This window comes from Canis lupus, chromosome 35 (genome assembly GCF_003254725.2).
Source record: "Canis lupus dingo isolate Sandy chromosome 35, ASM325472v2, whole genome shotgun sequence".
In the NCBI taxonomy this organism is placed as follows: domain Eukaryota; kingdom Metazoa; phylum Chordata; class Mammalia; order Carnivora; family Canidae; genus Canis; species Canis lupus.
The window spans coordinates 5,825,677-5,846,539 of NC_064277.1; the positions used below are offsets into that span (position 1 = coordinate 5,825,677).

General features: G+C 40.9%; 1 protein-coding gene across 3 annotated transcripts in view; it reads left to right on the forward strand.

Moving 5' to 3' along the window:
• FARS2 (phenylalanyl-tRNA synthetase 2, mitochondrial) overlaps window positions 1-20,863 on the forward strand; it is a 375,390-nt gene that overhangs the window by 224,002 nt on the left and 130,525 nt on the right. For all 3 annotated transcript variants that reach the window (XM_035710517.2, XM_049106000.1, XM_049106001.1), the window contains one exon: window positions 17,784-17,935. In XM_035710517.2, coding sequence (XP_035566410.1) covers window positions 17,784-17,935 — 152 coding nt within the window. The remainder of the gene's footprint in view (window positions 1-17,783; window positions 17,936-20,863) is intronic.

Here is a 20,863-nt window from a genome sequence, read left to right on the forward strand (position 1 = left end):
CTTTCTCCCTTCCTTCCTTGGTATTTTCAGTCAGGATTTAGGCAGGAGACCGAAATGCCACCAGTTTGTTTTATTATAAAGAATTTAAGAATTCTTTTTATTATATTAAGAATTTGTTTTATTATAAAGAATTTAGTTACCTCCCTTTTGAGGGAGGTAACTAAAAAGTCAAAAGGAGAGCACTAAGATTTCATGGGTTTAGCAATTTGCAGGTAGCAGCTCCCCCTCTTAAAGCTCAGAAGAAGTTGGAATTAATAAAATTTAAAAACTTGGTCCCTCAAAGCTAAGATTGGACCACTGAGGGGGAAGAGCAGCTGTCTCTCAGTACAGAGGATGGACTGGGACCCACCTCGGGGGAGGGTTCTGCAGGAGTTGGAGGCCCCATGGTAGGTCCAGCTGCTGTATGGTCAGAGCGGCATCCTGGTGGTGCCCACGCAGTGTTGCTGGGGTCCTGACCACAGGAAGCCAGTGGGGGAAGCCTGGCCATCCTCTCTTCTCCCTCCACCCACCCACAATCTGCAGAGCCCAGCCTGTCCTCACACAGCACAGTGGGGAGGTGGCTTTGGAGCTGGAAGGGAGGAGCTTAGTAACTGGCACAGGAGGTAACCTAACAGGGTCTTTCTCCCTCATCATTTGGAGCCTTAATAAAATTCCAAAGTCTTTGGCGCCTGGGTGGCTCAGTGGTTGAGCATCTGCCTTCGGCTCAGGGTATGATCCCGGAGTTCTGGAATCGAGTCCCGCATCAGGCTCCCGACAGGGAGCCTGTTTCTCTCTCTCTCTCTGTGTGTGTGTGTGTGTGTCTCTCATCAATAAATAAATAAATAAAGTCTTTTAAAAAAAAAATCCAAAGTCTTGAGCCTCTTATTCTGTTTCCTCCTCTCCACTCCATGTGTGACCCCTTAGCTCTCCAGAACAAAGGTCTAAAAGGCCCTTGGTACTTTTGTGTTTTCAGTTTATAACCCTCTCATCCCTCCACCACAAGGCCCTGCTAAGGGAAGTGATGTCTCTGGTCCACCTCTCAGTCCTCTGTCCTTCTCTCTGTCAGCATCTCTCACATGGCCCCCTCCCCCTTTGCCTCCTTCTTTCCTCCAAGAAGCCTCTGTCCTGGGACCACAGCCAGATCATGGTTGATGAAACCAGCAGCCACAGAAGAGAGCCACAATCCCACACACATTAGTTATTTCCCCTCTGTGCCAAGCACCGTGCTCCACGTAGAGAGGGAGAAAATGTGGCCTCTGCCCTTTGAGACACTTTTAATCAAGTCACACAGAGAGATCTGTAAACTCCTCCCAGATTACAGAGCGTAGTAAGTGCCACAGCGTCAAGAGGTGGTAGATACAGCAGGATCCGAGTCATGGATCCGAGTCATGGATCCGAGTCATGGTTCGGCCACGTACAAACGAAGGAGAAATGAGGCGCTAAACATTTAGGTAGTTACCATGGGCTTCATGTGTGCTGATGCTTTGATTCTGACAGCAACCAAATGAGGGCCACTGGCAGGATCCTTGTTTTGCAGATGGGGAGCTGAGCGTGAAGGTACTGCCCAGCATCACAAAAACTTGTAAGTGGCAGGGCTGAATTGTGCCAGCTGAGTGACCTGCCTCTAGGCTTCATTTGAAGGTGAACCAAGGTGACAGCCCCTGGTAGGCACTAGCTAACTGGTAGCCGTTGCTGTCGTTAATCTGATAACTTTTTTTAAAAGCTTATAAAGCAAAAAGAATGGGATGGTTAATCATACCTTACCTTACCGTATAAGGTGTCTTTAATATATATTAATCCATTTAATCTTCATAACAATTCAATGAGGTAAGGATATCATTCCTGTTTTGCAAGGAGTCTTGGGGCTGAGGGATGGGCCACCGCTCAGAAAGGGTGAAGAGGGTCCTAAGAGACACAGGAGAGGCAGCCCGACTGTTGTCCTCCATATTCAGGGAGACCTCAGCAGGAGGGGCCCTACACTGGGGCTGGTGTGGTTTCATGGATGAACTGATGATCTGGGGGCCACATGCACCTGTTCAGAGCCCCCTGGACACTCACTCATTACCTGTGCACCATTCAGCACAGCCTCTGCCCTCCCATTTCCCCATCTGTACAACCCGGACGACACCGTGTGTGCCTTGCCCCACTGTGAGGTTGGGTACCTGGAAGTGAAAAGCCTGGGTCACGTGCAGGTAACCAGCCAACGTGATCGTTTTGGAGGAAAAGAGAAATCTCGAAAGTTGCCTTCGTGGCTGAGCCTGTGTACGGGAACATTTTGATTCGTTTTGCATAAGGGAAGTTAATCATTAATGAGCTTGGAATGTTACCTCTTTGAGTGACAGTTTTGCTTGCTTGTAGCCCCCGCGACGTGGCATGAGGTTTATTTGATGTAAGTCCGAAAAGTTTATTTTTCTGCCTCTAAAGTTCTGTTTAAAGTGGCAAGAAACTCAGGGTCATTTTGAGTGGCAGAAATTGTGATTCGGGTGGAGGCAGCACTGAGCCATCCCAGCAGTCAGGACATGGGTGTGTTTGGCAAATGCCCCTACCCGTCCTCCCTGGCAGGTGGCGTGGCTCGCGTAGCCAGCGGAATCGAAAATTTGGGCTCACTTGATCCTTTCGGCCGTTTAAGACCTAGACCTCGGAAGAGGAGGAAGGGTGGGTTTTCCCTGCTGAAGTTGGTAAAACCCAGCGTTCCTCATGTACTTGACGACGGCGCGGGTTCCTCGGGGTACCTCTTGTGACATCCTGTGGGGCAGTTTTGATAGACCACAGTGTGTGAGGTGCAAAGTGCTTTCTTTTGCAGAGGAGGAAATTGGGGCCCAGAGAACTTGGCAGTTTTCCACGGCCAGGGAGAAGCAGAACTGTGGCCCTGCCTCTGGGCAGTGGGTGTCCTATACGGCAGCGCCTTCTCCAGAAAGGAGTCACTCGCCACCTTTTCTCCCTGTCAGCTTGGGCTTCCGACACGACAGATGGCCCAAAACTTCTTCATATGCATTCCGTATTTTATTATTTTAATGAGCTTATCTTACGGAAGATGTGTTTTCTCTCGGGAGGGGAGAGAGGTAATCTGATGGCCCCCCCTCAGGCTTTTAGCCATAGCTACAAAGATAGCTGAGCCTCCGGGACCAGGGAGGCTCCCCCTGCTCCAGTGCACAAACCACATTCTGTGTGTGCCACTTCCTAGAGCCTTCTTCCCCTGTCATCCGTGAGCTCCTTGGTGGCAGGGACAGTGTCGGAGCTGCCACATAGTAGGTGCCTGGTGAGGTTGTTGTGTTCTCTGTCTCCAATTACATGTAAATTCTTCTGCTCTCCCGAGTGGGGGGGTGTCTCTCAATTAGAACCCATATTTGCATTCCGCTTGCTTTCACCTGAGGTATCACATCTGCGCCCTATGAACTTTGTTGTAGACTTTGCTAGACTCACTTGGATTTGGTACAAAAGAAAATGATGCTTCACATTCATCTCTAGTGGGGGAAGCTGAACTCATTGTTTTCTTTGTTGAAATAGAATCCAATATTAACAGCTGGAATTTTATTTTTAAATATGGAAAAAACATTTCTTTTTCACATGTAAATGCATAATAAATGCATAATCTGTGGCCAGTGTTTCCCTTTGTTACATAATTTCTCTAGGTGAATGACTAAGCATTGATATCCTTTTTTACTTTTTTTTTTTTAAAGATTTTATTTATCCACGAGACACACACACACAGAGAGAGAGAGAGAGAGAGGCAGAGAGAGAGGCAGAGACACAGGCAGAGGGAGAAGCAGGCTCCATGCAGGGAGCCCGACGTGGGACTCGATCCCGGGTCTCCAGGATCAGGCCCTGGGCTGAAGGCGGCGCTAAACCACTGAGCCATCCGGGCTGCCCCCTTTTTTACTGTTTTAATCCAGTGTTTGATATTTGAAAAATAACATGTTTAAGTTGTGAGGTATAGTAGTACAGTGGATACCCATGAAGGCAGCACCCTGCTGTAGTGAATATCACCAGTATCTTGCATCTCATGGTTTCTTCCCCATTTCATTCCATCCCCCTCCACTCCTCTCCTTGCCCAGGGCAGCTACGATGTTTTCTCTTAAAAAATTGAGATGGTCTCAGCCTTTTGTTCCCCTATCCATTTTTACTCTATGACTGAGAGTTGGTATTAGATTATATTCTAGGAAATAAAAAACAAACAGTAAGTGTTGTTGTTATTGTTGTTGTTGGTTTTTTTCAGAAATAATTAGCTCACCCACTTCCCCTACACATTTCTGTTACCAAAAGAAATGGAGAACACATTAGACCCCAGATGGGTATCTATTCCCTGGGGTCTGTTGTTGTAGAACAACTGAGACAGTGTTAATCCTTTGGCATTATGGGAGTCAGGAAGAAATATTAAAGCATGTAGCATCAAGTCATCTTGATGGCCTAAAACATCTAAAAGGATCTGGCCCGAAAGGACCAGTGAACAGGGATGTAGGGGACGAAGGTAGGATAAGATAAAAAGGAAGAAGGTCAACTCCATGAGCATCTATAAGAGGCCTTTTGTCTGTGAGAGTCTTGAATTTGATCTTTACTCTGGTTTTGAACAAGCCATTGAAATCCTATGTCTTAAGTTCTTGAGGTTAATTTTTATTTTGCCTATTTTCCCCTGAACCCTGGAAGAGTCAGAAGGCTAGCTCTGTATGAACTCAGGCAAGTTCAACTTACATTTTCTAGCTGGTTCTTGGTTTTACCTCCCAGCATGCACTGTCCCTAACGGAATGGGGTGCTTGTACAGAAGAGGGAACATGAAATGTAGACTGAAGTCCCCCTCACAGAGTTCATGTTCTAATTAAGCAGGTATCATTTTGAGGTTAAATTTGGGGTTGGGAATTAACAAACCTAGTTTCCCATTTTGTATTTTTTGGGGGGGGGGGAGGCAGGAGAACAAGATGGGATAGAATGGAGCCTCTGTTCACTTACTTGAGGCATAAGAAAGGGAAATATCTGTCTCCCAGTAAAACATGATTTACTGGGAAAAATTAGGGTCATAAAGCTAAATGTGACCTCACTTAAACTCTAGTGATTGTATAGAGCTGTGAAGGTCCAGACCAGGCATTTTATGAGAGATTTAAACACTCGGGCAAAACTTTGACAAACATTTTACCTTGGAGAAGAAAGCCCAGAGTGCAGAAGTAATGCTGGCTTCAGAAAGATTTGATTATCTGAACCTGAAAATATGAGTGCAGAGATGAAGTCTTTGATAAGTTCGGAAAATGAGGTAGAGAGACTACAAACAAAATAGAAGCTCTCCATTTCCAGAACCCTGATTTCTTTGATCAACAAGTTTACTTATTCACTTCCTATTCTCACAACTTTACTGAGATATAATCCACATACCGCACAATTCACCACTTAAATTGTGTGACACCCCCGTCCCCTGGTCTTTAGTATGTTTGCAGAGATGTGCAGCCCTCTCCACCATCGATTTGGGAACATTTTCATCACCCCCAATAAGATATTCTTTTATTTTTCACATTTGTCTCCTGCATGCAGACCTCCGCCAGAGCTCTGAGGAGGTGGTCTGGGCTGCAGGCTCCCACTCCCTCTGCTAGTCCTTCTTTAGCTAGAAGCACATATGGTATTCAATTTGAACAAAGATCTCCGAGGCTTACTTAGAAATCTAACTTAAGTTAGAAGCCATGACATTCAGGCAGGGCCGGGAAACCTGGCTTAGGATCCCTAAGGTCCCACAGAGAATGTGAGGCCACAGCTCTCTGCTCTGCACCCAGCTTCACGTGCATCTGTTTAAGTAATGAAGACATCTAGTACTCAAAATTTGGAAGGATTCAAAAATATTCGAAATTTTGTGTCTGCTCTTAGGGAGTTCAGTGGATAGTTGAGGGGGGAACCATGGCATAGAAACGTGGAAAGTTAATTCAGTAGAAGGCTGCCCTAAAATGATGGTTCCACACAGTTTCATTGTGGAAATTCTTTATTTTCTATGAATCTTCAGCCAGAACTGAAAGTCTATAAAAAGTTTAGAACAAATATGAGAGACTGAAAGTTGGAAAGAATGTTTAGAACTTGCTGGTTCAGGGATCCCTGGGTGGTGCAGCAGTTTGGCACCTGCCTTTGGCCCAGGGCGCGATCCTGAAGACCCGGGATCGAATCCCACGTCGGGCTCCCGGTGCATGGAGCCTGCTTCTCCCTCTGCCTGTGTCTCTGCCTCTCTTTCTCTCTCTGTGACTATCATAAATAAAAAAGAAAAAAAAAAAACTTGCTGGTTCTCATGTGGCTTCTGGGTGAAGTAACAGAATAAAAGTCGCCTGGGTAGGGACTGTGCTTGCCTCTGACCAACACGCCATGCTTCTGGCACTCAGAGAAATTAGATCAGAGTCAAATCGGAATATTGGAACAAAGTGAGAAAATCTGTAAACACAAAGGCCGCATGGAATCATGAGTTAGAACAACCTGAATTTGTGAACTACCGAACCTGCCAGCCAAATTTGATAAACAATTTTTTTATTACAAAATGAATCAATGGAATTAAAAGACAGGCTATGGAACATTGCAATGTAAAGCAGAGTAATTGATGGCGCAGACTGTTTTTATAGGTAAGACTGATTTTTAAGTTAATTTAGATAAGAACACAATCACACGGACTGTAAACAGTCTAAAAATACTTATAAATCAAGATAATTAATCTAAAAGCTCCATGAATCATTCGAAAAGGAAATGTCATGGCAGGCAGCATAGGGATAAATGTTAGATTTGTTCTTATTTACATAATTATTAAGTAGGGTGGATAGAGTACTTGTGGAGACAGTACTGGAAGCTGAGCCACTTTCTGTGAGTCTGTAGTTTTAAGAGGGAGGCCTTAAAGCTTAGGGTTAAGAGCGTCACCTGCCCTGCACTAGATCTTGGCTCTGCCACTTCCCGCTCTTTGACCTTGAGCAAATGAGCTGAAGTCCGCAAGCCACGGTTCCCTCGGGGACACAGTGAGAAGAATAGCATCCATCTCGCGAGATAGCGCTGTGTGTGCACTGATGAGCTGATGCATAGAAGTGCTTGGCACAGTCTTTGGCACACAGAACCCCACAAATGGTAACCATCAATAATACTACAGTAAAAACCAAGGGGCCATGTGTTGTGATCTAGAAAGAGAAGCAGTGCCTGGAAGAGCTGCAAAGTAATCTTTTGCCTAATCTTGAACTTGGTTGAAAGCTGACTAAAAGCCACCTTGACAGTTCCAGAACTCTGTAGAGAACTTGTCAAAAAAGCAGACCCTCCCCTGTTAGAGGGACTGTCAAAATTATGACTACACCAGAAAAAAATTAATGTCATAGCTTTGCCTAAAGGCAAGAAGGCAGAGGTTCAGTTAATAATGATTGACTAGTACAGAAAACATGCGGAGTGGGGAACGATGATCTCTTATCCTGCCTTAGTTATTGTTGAAGAGAAGAGTGTGTAAGAGGAACATTCTGATAGAAATACAGCAAACTAGAATAAAAGTACTGAGTTGTATTACCAACTGGAAGTTAAGATTGTCTTCCTTGAGAACATTTATGAACAGATACAGAGGGCCTAAAGAACTTTGATTTTTTTTTTCCATGAGTTAATAAGAATGGAGACTTTGAGGATCTTAACCTTGGAAGATACATGGGGACACTGGTATTTTTTTTTTAAGATTTTATTTATATATTCATGAGAGACACACATAGAGAGAGGCAGAGACACAGGCAGAGGGAGAGCAGGCTCCATGCTGGGGGCCTGATGTGGGACCCGATCCTGGGACTCCAGGATCACGCCCTGGACCAAAGGCAGGTGCTAAACCACTGAGCCACCCAGGCGTCCAGAGACACTGGTATTTTAAATATAGAGGTGAGCCTGGAGCAAGGGGCCAGGTAGGATGGAGGAGTATTATGAAACCTAAATCTCACCTTTTAGTCCCTGCCCCAACTCCAGTCATTGGGCAAGCGTATGATTTATAACCAGATGTCGTGGACAACTGTCAAATATGATATATGTTCAACTATCCAAGTCATTGGTGTGGCTTGAAAACAACTAAGTCTGTGCTTCATGAATGTCATGTCATCTTCATTACAGTTTGCTGAGGGGAAACTGTAACAAAGTTTATAGATGGAGAGACTGTGATGTAAGATTAAGGTGCCGGCAGGATTGGTTCCTTCTCAGGACTGTGAGGAAGAATCTGTTGCAGCCTCCCCCTAGCTGCTGTGGTTTGCTGGCAATCCCCAGCATTCCTTGTCTCATAGGAGCATCACCCCTATCCCTGGAATCTCCTCACATGGTGCTCTCCCTGTGTGTGCGTCCCTCCCTCCCTGTGTCCAAATTACCCCTTACATAAGGACACCAGTCATACTGGATGAGGGCCTCCCTAATGACATCATTTTAACTTGATTATCTCTGTAAAGACTCTTTCTCCAGGAAAGGTCACATTCTGGGATATTGGGGTTTAAGACTCCAAGATAAGTCAGTCTGTAGCAGAGTGGATGATTATAACATAAGTTGTGAAGTACCCCATTCTGAGGAGCCAGTTCTAGACTGCAGCTAAGAAGTTTTATATCCTGTGACTCTTTTGTGAGGAGAGCAAGGCAGGAAGCTGCATACCTCTTCAGAACCCAGGTGGTGATGAGACGCTGCCTCATAATAGCCTCCCAGGGGAGAGGTAGGGGTGAGTAGGAGATGGCCTCCTAGCAGTCCTCTCCAAGAGGATCACAAGGCACCCTAGATGCACGTGGGACTGCGGTTCAGGTCTTCACCTGCGGGGCCTCACGTGCACGTTTGGCAGGGCAGCACTGTGGAGTCATTCTCTCTAGCATACAGCTGGTAGAAGGCACCCGAACTCCAATCCAGATCTGCCTCTCTCTGAGTGAGTGTAGGTCCCTTGATGCTTGCTGGCCCCCTACACACTCCAAATGCTTCCATCAACTGGTCTTGTTGATGTCTAGGAGTCACAAGTCAGGTTCCCTTAGCAAGCACACTCTAAGACAGAGGTTAGCAAGCCGGAGGCTTATTATCAAGTTCTGTCAGGATCAACCCCCGTGGAAGGGAAGGTACAGAAGTGGGACTGGTCAGCGGGAGAAGTCTGATGCAACAAAGGCCTCAGCACACCCATAGGCAGCTCTGAAATCACGGTGGCCCTTCAGAGTTGTTCTGAGTTACAGTAAGGAGTTTCTTAGTCCAGCCTGTAAAAAGCAGACTTTTTTTATTTATACAAATATGACTACATTCCTAGTAGCTACTACAAGACAACGATGACTTCGTGTTTGGCTTTATTATCATCAAGTGTACATTCCCTACAGTGTATGTGAATGCAAACTATACATACTTATGTGTCTCTCATATGGTAGTAAAGAACAATTTTGGTATTTCATCAGTTCCGTTCGAATAATAATTTCAGTCATCTGTATTTGAATTTACGGCACGATTTTAAGTACAGGTCGGAGATGGGATCCATATCTGACTCCTTGAATGACTTTTACTGGGTTTGCGAACCCCAGAAGCCTAGGCAGAAATCTGTGTTTGGGAAAATATGCTTTGGGAACAAAGATCTGAATCTTCATATTCTCAGAGAGGTCTGTGTCCTCTCCCATACCAAGTTGAGAACCATTGTGTAAGGAAATACAGAGTCAAGCTGGTGTTGCTTTGTAGGCTGTTCTTTACCTGCTTCACACAAGCAGCAGTAATAGATAAAAATCTAAAAAGAGAACATGAAAAAGACAGGACCATGCCTTTGCCGTTTCCCCCTACAAAAAGAGCTGTATCTGTGGACAAGAGACAAATACAAAGTGGAGAGTGAGAATGAAGACACTGCGCACGCCAGGTTCGTAAGCAGGGAAGGGAAACCAATGGTCTGGCTCTGGTGGAGCATCAGGACTAAAAGAGCTCCACATGATGTGCAGGGTCAGGTGGTTGTGCTCTCCTACTCTAGAAAGGAGGCAATAATCACTGCTGCAAATTGCTGCCACCATGACCTGTAGCTTAAGTGAAGCTTTGATCCTAGGGAGAGAACAGGACAGAGACATGGCCTCTTTAATTTTAATTCCAGTATAGTTGACATACGGTGTTACATTAGTTTCAGGTGCACAGTATAGGGATTCACCACTTATTATTATATTACTCAGTGCTCATCAACATTAAGTGTACTCTTAATCCCCTCCACCTATTCCCTATCATCCCAGCACCCACCTCTCCATCAGTTTGTTCTCTATAGTTGAGTCTAGGTTTCTGTATCTTCTTTCTGTTTGTGTCTGTCTATTTTTTAAATTCCACTCATGAGTGAAATCATATGATATTAGTCTTTCTTTGACTTATTTCACTTAGCGTTACACCCTCTAGATCTATCCATGCTATTGCAAATGACAAAATTTCAGTCTTTTTCTGGCTAAGTAACATTCCATTGTATAGATATACCACTTCTTCTTTGTCCATTTCTTAGCTATTGTAAATAATGCCACAGTAAACATAGGGGTGCATAGATCTTTTTGAATTAGTGTTTCCATCTAGTGCAGCACCATTACCATATGATCCAGTAGTGCAGTTACTGGATCATATGGTAATTCTATTTTTAATTTTTTGAGGAACTTCCGTAGTGTTTTCCACAGTGCCTATACCAGTTTGCATTCCCATCACCAGTGTATAAGGGCTCCTTTTTCTCCACATCCTCACCAACACCTGTTGTTTCTTGAACTTTTTACTTTAGTCGTTCTGATAGTTGTGAGATGATATCTCATTGTGCTTTTGATTTGTACTTCCCAGATGATTTAGTGATATTGAGCATCTTTTCATGTTTCTGTTAGCCATCAGTCTTCTGCCCATTTTTAAATTGGATTATTTGGCTTTGGGATGTTGAGTTATAGAAGCTCTTTATATATTTTAGATACTAACCCTTTGTCAGATACCACATTTGCAAATATCTTCTTTCATGTGGTAGGTTATCTTTTACTTTTGTTGATTGTTTCGTAAAAAGCAGAAGCTTTTTATTTTTATATAGTCCCAGTGGTTTATTTTTATTTTGTTTCCCTTGCCTTAGGAGATATATTTAGAAAAACGTTGCTACGACCAATGTCAGAGAAACTACTGCCTGTGCTCTCTTCTGATTTTTTTATGGTTTCACGTCTCAAGTGTAGATCGTTAGTCCATTTTGAGTTGATTTTTGTGCATGATGTAAGACTGGTACAGTTTCATTCTTTTGCATGTAGCTGTCCAGTTTTCCATCACCATTTGTTGAAGAGACCGTCTTTTTCCCATTGTATATTCTTGCCTCCTTTACCAAAGATTAATTGACCATATAAACATGGGATTATTTCTCGGCTTTCTGTTCTGTTCCATTGATCCGTGTGTCTATTTTGAGACATGGCCTCTTTATCAGGAACTGGGATAAGTCACCCCTATAGCATCATCAGCAATCTCACCATAGGTGGGAACCCAGAAAGCACTACCAATTTGATTCTGGGCTAGGAATACAAGTATAGGAACTACAAAAATCTCTAACCAAGGAGGGGTGATTAGAGAGAGGACATTAGGGCAGCCTGGGTGGCTCAGCAGTTTAGTGCTGCCTTCGGCCCAGGGTGTGATCCTGGAGACCCGGGATCGAGTCCCATGTCGGGCTCCCTGCATGGAGCCTGCTTCTCCCTCTACCTTGTGTCTCTGCCTCTCTTTCTCTCTCTCTCTCTCTGTGTGTGTGTGTGTGTGTGTGTGTGTGTGTGTGTGTCCCATGAATGAATAAATAAAATCTTTAAAAAAAAGAGAGAGAGGATATTAGTGGTTGTCTCTCATACAAGATAGGTCTGCACACACAAATTCCAAACCATATAAAAACACTCTAACCTCAGAGTGTCAGCCAAAATAGCAACTGGAATCTGGGTTCAATGGGGAGTAAGGTAAAATCAGAAAGCATTCTTTAAGAAAAAACAATGCCTAACATCCTTAAAGAGATCAACAAAGGATAATACCCATTAAAAAATACAAAAGGAGTAGAAGAAAGGGAAATTCTGAATAAGTGGCAAATACAGGCAGAAATAGAGTATAAGTGAGCACTGGGTGTTATTCTATATGTTGGCAAATTGAGCACCAATAAAAAATAAATTAAAAAAAAGAAAGAGAGTGTAAGTAGATGTAAAAAAAATCACAAATGAATAACAGATTCATTGAAATAAGAAGAAAAAGCAGATGAGACTAGACTCAGTTGAGAAGAGAATTAAGAAATTAAGAATTTACTGAAGAACTCACCAAGAATCCAGCATGAATACATAAAGATTAAAAACCAAATTGATCAGTTAAGAGAAGATAGAGTAAGAAGCTCCATAATATGTATTATTGCAGTTCCAGAAGAGAATGAAAAGAATGGCAGAGAAGGAGTGGCTGGAATTTTTCCAAAGTGGAACAACACATGAGCCCTCTGATTGCAAGCACACCCTGAGTGCTGAGCAGAATGAACAAAGATAAATGCAGACCAGACCTAATCAGAATCAAACTACAGAGCCTCTAGGATAAAGATAAAACTTCCCAACTGCCAAGAAGAAAAGAGATTCCCTAGGAAGAAATGGTGCTGACAGCAGACTTGTCATCAGCATAATAGGTCTAGAAAAATAATTTCAAAATGCCAAGGAAAAGACCTTTATGAACCAACAATGTTGCACCCCTTGTGTGTGCTTTTTAAAAGATAAAAATCCAATAGTTGGGGAGGAAAAAAAAAGTGACATTTCTGTCATTTAAGACAGAATAGATGATCCTAAATAAATTTAGGCTTTAGAACAGTTTATTAAAGGATATTTGTGTGTGTATATATTAAAGAATAGACATGCAGGGGAACCTGGGTGACTCAGTCAGTTAAGTATCCTGCCTTCAGCTCAGATAATGATCCTGGATCCTGGGATTGGGCCCCGTGTCAGGCTCCCTGCTCAGCGAGCAGTCTCATTCTCTCTCATTCTCTCTCTCTCTCTCTCTTTCTTTCTCTCTCTCTTTCAAATAAATAAATAAATCCTAAAAAATAAATAAATAAAATAATAAACATACAATTTACAGCTTTTTAACTGAAGGAAAAATACCAGAATATTTTTTAAAATTGCCAATAGAATGCAAGAAAGGAAATTTAGAGAAGGACATAGTTTGTGGGATATATCTAAAAAGATACTGAGAGGAACATTATAGCCTTATATACTTTTACTGAAAACTAAGAAAGCCCCAAAATACAGGAGTTAGTTTTTCACCTAAATAAACTAGAGAAAGAATAAAATCAATTAAACAGCAAAAAGATAAGATAAAAGCTGAAATTAATTGGAGCAGGGGAGAAATGCACCCCACTTCTATCTGCCTCTTGTTAAATACTTGGACTCTGGCACTTCAACTGCCAGTGTTCTCAGCCGCATGTCTGGAGACTCGGGTCTAAAGATATGAGTGGGCCTTTTAAAGGGAAGTAGGGGCAGTGGGGAGAGTAAAGGGACATGGGTGTAAAACTTACTAAGCAGAACTACTTGAAAGAAAAAGGGGAGAATACAACTTCAGAAACCAAATTCATGTGACCCAGATTCCATGGAGAATTGTCCTTTTTGGAATCATAATTACTATTTTAAAAATTCAAACTATCCTTGAAAATTTGGGAAGTATGGCCACAGACCCCATAGTGCAGTCAATTCAGCATGAGTTCAACTGGCACTTATTAGCCGGACACTGTAGTGCTGCTGGGCTACACGGGTAAACCAGATGTTGGTCCTGGTTCTAGAGGACATAGTGACAGGGATATGAACCTACAGGGGGCACTCGGTACAGTTGGAGGACTTGGAGTTAAGGTGGTGCATAACTCCATGATTGTTCTGTCCCCCAACCCAAAATAGGAAATAAAACAATTCTGGGGTTGGAACTGTCAGTAATTGGCAGAGATAAGAGGTTTTTAAAAGGGCAAACTGAAAAACATTTATAGGTTCCCAGGATAATAAAACAAGGATATTATTCCAACCCCATTAGAAGTAGCCACAATGCTGTAAGTATAAGGATAATGCAGGAGAGGGAAAATTTTCTTTCTGTCCTTCTAAGTATCTGCTGGTGCTCTGCAACAAAAGTCATACAGTTATAAGGAAGATTCAAATGGGGATCACAAATTTTGCCTGATTCCATTCTAATAGCTTTTGTTGTTTACTGCCTTGGGTTAGGATTTATAATATGACAGAACAAGGGTGAGAGTGGGTATCCTTATGTTACTCTTGATTTGGAATACTTCTAAAAAACTTTAACATTGAATATGTTTGCTATAGGTTTTCAATAAATGTCTTGGAAGGAAGGACACTGCCTTCCATTTATAGTTTGCCAAAAAACTCTTTTTTCTTATAATGAATAAGTATTACATTTATCAAATACTTCCTCTCTCTGAAAAATAATCATGATTTTTTTCTTTATGTGTTGAGCAGTAGTTTTTTTTTTGTTGTTGTTTGTTTGTTTTTTCAAAACATTCCTGTTATTCTGGAATAAACCCTACTTGGTCATTTTGTGTTCTAATGTTAGTAGGCTGTCGACTTGTATTTGTTGAAGTTACATTTAGGATTTATTTGTAGGTTGTAAGGTGAAATTTGTCTACAACTTTTTAAAATTATTCTTGATTATCCAGCTTTGGCTTCAAGTTTATAAACTCACAAAATTAGCTGATTTTTCCCTCCTTTTCTGTTTAATGAAATAGTTTGTGTATTAAAGAGACTGCTTCACCTGAAATATTTGATGAAGTTATACTATGAACCATCGGAGTCTAACACTTGTTGTGAGATTTGACTGATAATTCAATTGACATTGTCCATTGGTTTAAATTTTCTGTCTTGAGTGAAAATTACCATTTAATCCAAGTTTTCAAATTCAGTGTTATTAAATAGTTCATAATATTGACTTGTGATTTTTAAAGTCTCCACTGTAACTGTAGTTTTTGATCACCTTCTCAGGTCTTAAAAAAGCAAACAAACAAACAAACAAAAACACTACAAGAATTCCATAGACAATCTCAAAAGAAAAAAAAATCAATTCATGGTTATTTGGTAAAACCAATAAAGTAGACCTTGCTCATCTAGATCAAGAAAAGAAATGAGGAAACAAAAATAATACTATGCTATTTAAAGTCTGTAAAAGGATTTCAGTCTAAAATGGAACCGAAGATAGAAAATGTGCTCCCTCAGAAGAATGGAACTCGAGAACAGGGAGACTGGGTCCCTGTAAATACCTGATTTATAGAGAATTGAGACTCGTCTCCTGACCAATGAACATCTGCCAAGAACCTTTTGCCATCCTCCAGACTCTTGCTGGACTCCCTTCTCTGTGCGCTCCTTCCCATTAACAGAGCTGCCCCAAGCCCTCATTGGACCTGCCTGCAGCATGCATTTTCCAAATTGCAATTCCTCTGCTATTCCTAAATAAACCCAGTTTCTGGTCATTCAAGCTTGCCTCAGTTTACCTCTTTCAGTTAACAGATTTCTTCCAATTCTAAAATTGTCTAGTTCTGTGATTGTGGATTAGCAAGTCCCTATCAAATCACTTTGCCTCTCCAGCCTCACCTTTGTCATTCCGTATGGTCACTGTGTCTTTATCATGCAGCATAGCCAGGGATGGAGGCAAGTCTCTATGACTTATTTACCTGACCTGTCCGTTAGCCGGTCTGGTTAGAGAGGAAAGAACAGCTAAACTGATTCACGTAATTCACTGTAACATAGCCATTGCTCACACATGGTAGCATTGTAATGGGCTCTTGATGAATACCTACAATATCACGGCTAATAGAGGAAGTTAAAAAAAGATACACGCTCCACCCTCAAAAATTGAAATATACTGGGAAGACGGACATTAAGTAATTACACAGACCATTACAATTACGAAAGGTGCTCTGAAAGAGAAGTATAGGCTGTCATAACAGGGGACTGCTGGATGGAGTCTCTGAGACTTAGAAGTGAACGTGGTAGCCGAGGACCAGAAGTAGGGTAGGGAAGGTGGAAACAGTATATGGAGGAAGTAGCTTAGTGTGTTCAAGAAACCAAATAAGCCAAGCTCATGTGAGCCTGGAGGACAACAGAAGGAGCTAGAGCTTTTCAAGAACTGGGGACTTTATCCCAAGATCAGTGAGAAGCCCTGGATAGTTTTTAACACCACCTCTGCTAAGCCTCAGAAAGCCTACATTCCAGTAGCCATAGATCTGTAATTACCTCATTTTTAAAACAAACTTTTATTCCCCCCCATCTCGAGAAAGCAAAAGTCACTAGGAAGTATCCCACATCTGACACCTGCCAATTAGTATAGTGAATGCTTGCTTCCTTTAGATAAAACCATGACTTTAAACTTGTTCTATATAATTTGTTAGCTTGAACTAGTTTGCGGTACAACAAACAGTCTGAGCTATTCTCCCTGGTTTTTAAAATGGTAATTTACTTTAAAATGTATTTCTTAATGTCTTGGGGGCCTGTATTCTGGCTGACGGCATTATTATACTATTATCGCGTATTACGTGTTATCAATGGGTTGCTGACAGCAAATGCTCCGTTGGGCGCCTCCCATGTCTGATGTAAGAGCCCACTGGTACCTCAGCTTGGGTCAACTGAAGAGGACATTACATGCTAATTCTTGGCAATCCCAGCCTTTTAGCCAATCCCCCTAAATTTCCACATTCCTCAAGCGGCAAAAGGATGTTGTCTAAGGAAAAAGCAACTGGTATAACCAGCATAGTCCTATCGTGTATTGTTACATTAACCCATGGAGGATTTATCACAGGATCTTGACTTTACTGGAGGAGAGAAAACCAAGGATGTTTTTCAGGAGCCGTGATATTTTGTCAAAAGCACCTAGATGGTAGCTTTATTATGTTCATTTGAAATGTGTGTTCTGAACCGATGCATTTGTCTGACAACTTTATTGATATTTCAAGTTGAATAATCATTTTTTGTGTGAGTGTTTGGTTCTTCAGAGGTTTTACCATTTAAAAAGTTATATACTTTTTCTGATCAGTGATTCACCAAAGGGTTTATAGTAATATCAGGCTTGGTGTAAACCGGTTTATAAATTTGCTTTTCTAACAGATATATTTATACTTTAGCACATATCCCCTTAGGACTTCATAGTTATATAATGAAACATTTTTTATTGTGGCAGTAACTTATAACCAATACTTGCTATATATACACTTATATGTGTATAAGCCATGTAAACAAAGGCAGTAACTTTTAAAAGTATCTAATTTTAAGTGTCTGCCCAATATAATATTGAGCTTGAATAAATTGGAGAAAAAAATAGGATAAACGGGGAAATGGCTACATTTGTGTTTATCCATCCTTAAAGTCATAATTTGAAAAATAACTCAGTGACTACTTATCATCCCAGTGCTTTATTTTAATAATTAGAAATACTAACAAATAATGACATTACTAATTGAAATATCAATTTTGACAAGCCTTTACTTATTTCTCTATTAAAATGACTTCCTAAAAATAATCATAGGAAGTTATAATGAATCGCTTGTTAATTAAATTTGAACTTTTCTCCTCTAGTCTTCAAACGAAAAAAACTCAAATATGATATATTCAAATTGCTTTATACTAAATTGAACATTAATGGTTATATAAATATAATATATGGTAATTTACACATGAATACAATAAGAATCTGTAAATTCATAATGGAATTTGCTAGTTTTGAATATTGGCTTATTGTTTAAGTTCATTTTGTTCCTGAAAGTTCAAGGACTCAAATAATGTTTTACCAGCATTTTCTAATTAGCCAAGTGTAACTTTCCATGAAAAATTTAAACATTCTTATCCAACTAACAAATCAATCTATCTTTTCTTCTCTTGTTTTGTTAGCCTCTTAGCAAATACCCTGCTGTGATAAATGACATCTCATTCTGGTTACCCTCCAAGAATTATACAGAAAATGATTTCTATGACTTGGTACGAACAGTTGGAGGAGACCTGGTGGAAAAAGTTGATCTGATAGATAAATTTGAACATCCAAAGTAAGTAAAAATACTTTCTGATTTTATCTGTTTTTTTTGTCTCTATGTGACAAATGGCATATGAAAACATATAATAAAATTTTGCTGAAATTCAATGCAGATGAGACAAAATATCTCCAGAATTTATAGTGAATATATAGTTATGAGAAAAGGCTTTGATATCAATCTTTTCTATAAATCTTTCTAAAATGCATCTTTAATCTTTCCTGTCTTAGCAAATATGTGAAACAGAATGTTTTAAAGATCTTGGAGTTTTTCAGTATTGTTTTTAGAAGTGATTTGTTACCATATCACATCCCAGGAACAGAGGAGATGTGGCAGAAACAGGGGTTTGGAGAAAAAAAGCTGTTTTGTCAGTCTCTCAGTGAATATTTATTCAGCACTTGCCACATGCCAAAAGCTGTATTAGGTCCTCGGATAAAGTTTAGTAACTTTATCGGGATCCATCTCGGTGTTGGCCTGTTCTCCCTGGGGTGTGGGAGAGGGGGTGTTTGAGGGGGTGGGTGTGGGTGTGTGGGTGTGTGGTGGTCTTACACTGATGGGATTTGACTCTGCTTTGGTTTTAGAAAAGTTTTCTTAAGTTATATCATTATAGATTTGTTTTGATCCATTGTTCTGTTACATTCTTCAGGAATTCCAGTTCTGTATGAGTAGGCTGTTCTTTATCTGATTTCTCTGCCTATTACTTTCTCTCTACTGTTTTAAAACTCTTTATTTTCACTTGATTTTGAATGCTTTTCTCATCACTACTTTCTCCGTCCCTTCCTATTTTCTGCAGTTTCTTCTTCCTTGCTAACATTCCATTTCCATCTTTGTTACTTTGTTTTTCCCCCTTTTCTGAGCTTGCATTTCAGTTCCTCCTGTTTTCTTGCCATCTATTCTCTGAATTATTTCTGCACTGTAGTTTTACTTCATAGAGCAATTGCTTCATTTGGTTTTTAAAATTTATTGCAAGATATTTGGCCAGTAATTTCTTACGGTCCCTGGGCAACATTTTTTTTCTATGACTTCTTTGCTAATAAGTTTTTCTGCCATCTTCCTTATTATTTTCTCCAAGTTTTAAAATTGATGTACCTGTGGCATGCATGTGATTTGCCTTTTTGTTACTTGTATTTGAATGGCATTGGATTTTCTGCACCAGCTATGTGCACAAAGTTGAGGTGTGAGGTTGGGGGTTGACCTGGCAGAGAGGGGCTCAGATGATCCTTCAGGCTGGTTGTTTCCACCACCCTACAGCAGTTGTCCTCTCCAGTGCCAAGAAATAACTCACTCATCTCATTGATTCTTTGTGTAGTTCTGCCTCCCACCGCAAATCTTCTCTTCTTACAAACAAAAGATTTGTCTTTGTTTACCTCAGTTTCAACACTTACTGGTGGTAAAGATTTTGAACTTCAGATTATAAATAACCCTCCGCTCTGAGAAATGTGTCTTTGCTGGTATTTTCTGACAAATGCCACTGTGTGTGTTTCTTTCCTTCACATCTTCTCATTGGCTTCTCCCTGCTTTCAGCGCTATTGACAGCTTTTAAATATGTTTTGGAGTTTGCAGATGATATCCCCTAACTTTATAGAAAAAAGAATATATGGAGCAGCCTGGGTTTTTGACATGATGGAATACCCATTTAGCCCGGGACTTTTCTGTGAGAGATATTTCTAGGAATTTGCATGTTGATAGTGAAATTCCAGTTACTTCCTTTTGAAGGGGAGAGAAAGTATGGAACTAAGACTGCTTGGTATTAACTAAGATACCAAAAGCACATGACTTATTATTTTTTTCTCCATTGTTGGAGAATCCTTGGGAATCAAGGATTCAGAATCCATTCCTAATTTCTCAAGTTTCTCAAGCTTTTGCTTCTTGACGTTGCCTTAGCCTAACATCTACCTCTCGTATCATCAGTGTCAAAAGTTAGGACGAATAGCCCTTTCTGGTTGGAGATGATCAGATCTTAAATGTTAGAGATATGGGAGTAAGTATGGTTGGGGAGGCATAAATATTGTTTTTTTCTGACTTAGTAGGTGATTTGCAGTGGTGAGGGTAAATGCTGAAGAGACATGTTAATTCGAGAAATTGCTGTGAGAGTGAGATAGTGTCAGGGTCTTTTGACCATGGACAGACTGGGCAGGCAAATATATTCCATTTTTTAAAAAATCACTGGACTGTATAGGAGCACTGTATTGATGCAGGTCTGGACACATAACCACAGACTAACTGATGAAAGGAGAATTTGTCTAGTTCCTTCCAGAGGAGACCGTACTTTCAATTGGAAATTTGAAAACAACTAACCGACCAAAAAAAAAAAAAAAAAAAACTTTTTATTGGCACTGATCTTACCATTTTTTAAACAAATGCTAAACAAATATTTAAGGCCAATTATTCTGGAGCTATGCCCAACGATTACCCTGCCCAGAGTATGCACTATCTTAATAAGGGGACTCAGCGGTTGGAGTAAAGTTCCTGTGGCAGAGATTGCTAATTATCTCTCAATATCCAATCCCCCACTTAAAAAATAATGTAACCTTGATTTTTTATCTAAGCAGCTTCCCAGCCAACTGAAAGTCTACAGTTCTGAGCCTCCACTGTAGTTAGGTGTACCTATGTGGCCCAGTCTAGCCCATGATTTATAAATAGAAATGTTTAGGTATTTCTAAAAGTTTCCTGAAAGTTGGGTTGAGACCATCCTTTTTCTTTCCTGCTACTTGGATGTGAATGTGATGGCTGGTACTCTGGCATCCATTTTGGACCATGATGTGACTTTGGCAATGTGGAGGTTGTATCGAGTACAGTCTGGGTGTCTGAAACTGGAGCATCAGTTCAGCCCTGGACTTTCATGTGAGAGACAAGTATCTTGTTAAAGCCATTGTTTTTTAGGTCTTTGTTACTAGTAACCAAGTTGGACTTTGCTATTATAGCTCTGAGGAAAAGAATAGA